The sequence below is a fragment of the Morus notabilis genome, unplaced genomic scaffold (genome assembly GCF_000414095.1).
Source record: "Morus notabilis unplaced genomic scaffold, ASM41409v2 Scaffold45, whole genome shotgun sequence".
Taxonomy (NCBI): Eukaryota; Viridiplantae; Streptophyta; class Magnoliopsida; order Rosales; family Moraceae; genus Morus; species Morus notabilis.
The window spans coordinates 1048715-1053073 of NW_010366164.1; the positions used below are offsets into that span (position 1 = coordinate 1048715).

Here is a 4359-nt window from a genome sequence, read left to right on the forward strand (position 1 = left end):
AAAGTGATGAACCACTCATCACTAATTATTTTCCCAGAAAAAGTCGTCGTCCTCATCGCTATGATAACGTCAGTTGACGTGCTTATAAATAAATATTTCGTCATCCTTACATTATACAAGTACATTTGGATACATATAGATCTAGCTAGTTGGCCGTCTAATACCGTATACATACATAAATACATAAATTGGCCGTCTAATACCGCATACATACATACATACATACATACAACACTGTTATTTGATAAAGCAATACATATGTATACATAGTTTTGTTTTGGGGGGCTACTATACGGAAAACTTGTTTCCTCCTCCCAAGTTGATATCGCAAGTAACAATTACAATTATTTTAGTAATGATGATAAACCGGACAACACTTTACCTCAACAAGAAGAGATGGCCTTGTTACGACAAAAGAGAGGGAATGTAGCTTAAGATTAATAGACACGAAACTATTATCAAAAGGAACCTTAAAATAAACAAAATCCGCATTAATTATATAGTTGAGCATGACATACACTTTAACTGTACGTCCACTTTCTTCATGCCGAATACAAATTGAAATTAATACACAAAATTAAAAAAATAAAGATAAAAGCCAAGGTAAGAAGGCAAAGTAATATTTTTTTTTTTTGAAAAAAAATATATTTATGGTTTGCTTCATTAATTTTATAGCGGGCAACGACCAATTAACCGAAGGTGAACTGAAGGTGAAACTGCTGGTCAATCAATGACAGGATTTAATATTTTAGTTGACCCGACGACAAAGCGTGATTCCATCACCAACGGGGAGCATGCAAATTTCAATCCTAGGGTCGGCAGCGAGCGCTTTGTTGAGCTCGAGCACAAAGTCCCTATAGTACCTGACGTACTTGCGGAGGGGTGCGTCTGGTGGCGCCACCACAGAGCCATTCCAGAGGGTGTTGTCGTAGCCGATCACGCCTCCAACCTTGACCAACTCGATCAACCTCTTGTGGTAATTCAAGTAGTTGTCCTTGTCAGCATCCACAAAGATGAAGTCAAACGTTCCATGGTACTTCCCCTGGGGTTCATCCCACACAATTATTTGATCAGATCCACCAAGATGCAATTGTAAGTAAAAAGTAATAACCCGGCTTATTAAAAAAATAATTAAAAAGAGTCACGATCCAGCTTGGCTTAGCATGATGCATACGACAAGTCCCACTAGTTGCGGTCGGTTCATATTAAAAAACAAAAATGTATTTCTATCTGATCAATCCATATCTAATTCACCCTAAATAATTGAAGAAAAAATATTAGTAAATTTGTTCTTACATCTTCAATCATGTGATCAAGAACAGGGAGAGCAGGGCCTTCTCTGAAATCAATCTTGTGGGCAACTCCGGCTTTCTCAATCACCGGAAGACCAAGCTCGTAATTCTCCCTGTTTATGTCCATAGCCAAAATCTGTTGCAACAACCCGGATCAGAAAACTAATTGAGAACAAAAAAAAAGTAATAATTTTGTATTGAAACTCAAAGAACAATGGCTCTAATACCGTGTTAGAATATTTATAATCCGAAAATTCACCTTTCCGTCGTCGGGAAGTGCGAGGGCAGTGGCGAGGAGGGAGTAACCGGTGTAGACACCAATCTCCATGGTGTTCTTGGCATTGATGAGCTTCAAAAGCATGTTCAGGAATTGCCCTTCGTCGGCCGATGTGGTCATGATGTTCCTGTTTTGTTCAATTGTCACCACATATCCAAGTCAGAAAACCGAAAAAGATTTGAGATACAAAAATTAAACATAATATATATATATGGACATCATTAATATATACATTCACATGACCTACCATGGATGCTTTGCTGTAATCTCCCTGAGCTCCTTCATTGGCTCTGGCTCTCTCGGGTACACACTAGTCTCCAGAATATACTACAACATTCAAGAACCATATATAAACATCTAAACTATACATATATTTATATGTGCATATATATATATATATATATATATATATATATATAAACAACTATATTACCTGGTAAAGAGCATCGCTTTGGAGAAGGCTCTTGTGGCCGACCTCCTGGTGCCTACTGACCTCCTGTTGCTTTCCTTCACCGTTGGTTGCCATTTCTCTCAGTTTTTTTTTTTTTTTTTTGGGGGAGTTTTGAAGTGAATTTGTTGGGAGTGATTTTGGTAATCTAATTCAGAGATAGACTTTAGACCCTGAATTGGGGAGACCAAGAAACTAGGGGGATTATATACGGGTGTGTTGTGACCGGTTCGAACCGGTATCGGTGGTTGGACCGCCCACCAAACCGGTCTGTGGTTGGTGAACTCGTTAATTTGTATGAGAGATACTTTGAAGTTTGATCCAACGCTTGCAGAGGAAGGGACCCACTAATCTGTTGTTGGCTATTACGGGTCGTGGACTTCTCTGACTTTAATTTTGGAGTATTTTATGACGTAATTTCTCAGTACTTATGCTGTCATATATATATATATATATTTAGAATTTTGAGCCAATTTTTGTGGAATAAAAAAGGTGTTGTATTATTTTTTCAGAAATGAAAATTTTCACTTTTTGTGGTATAAAAAAACAAAATAATAGATAATAATATATAATAATAAAAAAGAAAAACACTATTTTTTTGGTAATCAATATATATTGGTACTGAGTAGGGTGGATTGGGTGGGTCTGTGGATGGAGTGATGGATTGATATCCAATATATTTTGAGTAGGAAGAAAAATGTGGGTCGACATTGGCACTTAACACGAGAAAAGAAGATAAATATTTTTTATAGTATATGGGTTGAATTTTTACTATTATTCTTGATTAATTTTTTTAATCAAATAATTATATTAATTAATAGATTATTAATTAAAAATAAAAATTAAAAATTTAAACTCATATTTAAAGTAAGTTTAAGGGTTCCGTTCTTTTCACTGATTTGAGTTTAGAATTTGAATTGAGATGTGATGTTGTGTGAGAGTTTTTTACTGTAATAAAAAAATTAAATGTGACGGTAACAAAAAAGTTAGATGTTGTTAAAAATATTATTCCCTTTGTTGTTGGATTGGAGACGTAAGAGTTTTGAGTTTGGTGAGAAGTTGGTGATGGAACTTGGCCTTCTACGCGTAGTGGGTGATTGATAGTCACCTTTTCTCTTTTCTGTTATTTTCTTTTCTTTAATATATATGGCCCTATATCTATGTATATATATGTATACGTATATAGTTATCTTTCATGGTTTTGTAACTTTTGGTTAGTCAACATGAGTAAGATAATATGAACCATGGACGGTAGACATCCTAACATGAACATACAAATAAGGTCGAGAATATGATCAAGACATCTTTAGTTGCTAATGACGGCTAAACATGCATTTTATCGTAAAATAGATACTTCGCAAGTATATAAATGGTTAAATCCTCAAATAAAATAGTCCCAAATTGATTTACTAATAAATAACTACAGGATACAATCAGGGAAAAAAAATTAAATTAAGCTCGTGAACTTTATAGGAGTGTTTATACATACAACTTGTCGTTTGAGTTATTTCCAAATTGAACTTTTAGGCGATGGGTCATCCATCTTGCAACTTCTTCTGAAAATGTAAAATTATAATTTTGACGAAATACTTCAATGTTACATAGAAAGAACATGTTATTTTCAGCTGATATTTAACTTTCTCAAGAAGTTGTATGTGCTTGAGGTGGGAAACGCGTGTAGATAAATGATAAACTAGCTAACTGGGACAATAAAATGTACTATATATAACAACTAAGTTATAAAAAGAAATCAAATAGCGTGCGATAATGATTACTTACTGTTTGATTCTATAATGAGTGTTCTCATGTCAAGTCATATTATCTTAATAAGATTAGCAAGGGGAAAAAGTTATATTGTATGCACCAAATAAAAAGTACTACACAATGTAATTTTAATGCTTTTTTTTTTTCTTCGCAAGTTCTAAATGAGAATTCTAAACGGGGATAATGAGAATACTTAATGTTAAACACACGGCCTCGTTCATTTCGCCGATTCGAGTTTAGAATTCGAGTTTTGCTATAGTAAAAAGCTCTCAGAAACAGTCACATCTAACTTTTTTGCTACAGTAAAAAGCTCTCACATAAAATTACATCTCAACTCGAATTACAAACTCGAATCAACGAAGTGAACGGGCCATTGTGTTGCTAACCGCATTGAATATATTTAACCATTAGACATCATGTAAACTTATGCTTTAAAAAAATAAAAAATAAAATAAAATTCTACCGGTGCTCTTTGAAATCTAGTCTTCGTTTTGTTTTTCCTTTGTTTTGTTTTTTCTTTTTTTTCCTTATAGAAATGAAATCAACTAGTCTTGGTCCCAACAAGAAAATCTCAAAGT

At 34.2% G+C, this 4359-nt stretch overlaps 1 protein-coding gene across 1 annotated transcript; it reads right to left on the reverse strand.

Moving 5' to 3' along the window:
• Positions 1-453: 453 nt before the first annotated feature.
• LOC21410121 (caffeoyl-CoA O-methyltransferase) lies at positions 454-2283 on the reverse strand. Its single transcript, XM_010109614.2, has 5 exons — positions 2003-2283; positions 1817-1896; positions 1552-1696; positions 1297-1428; positions 454-1042 (listed from the first exon to the last, which is right to left on the reverse strand). Exons 1-5 carry the CDS (start codon positions 2093-2095, stop codon positions 749-751), a joined length of 744 nt encoding a protein of 247 aa, XP_010107916.1. The 5' UTR covers positions 2096-2283; the 3' UTR covers positions 454-748.
• Between the last annotated feature and the right edge of the window lie 2076 nt (positions 2284-4359).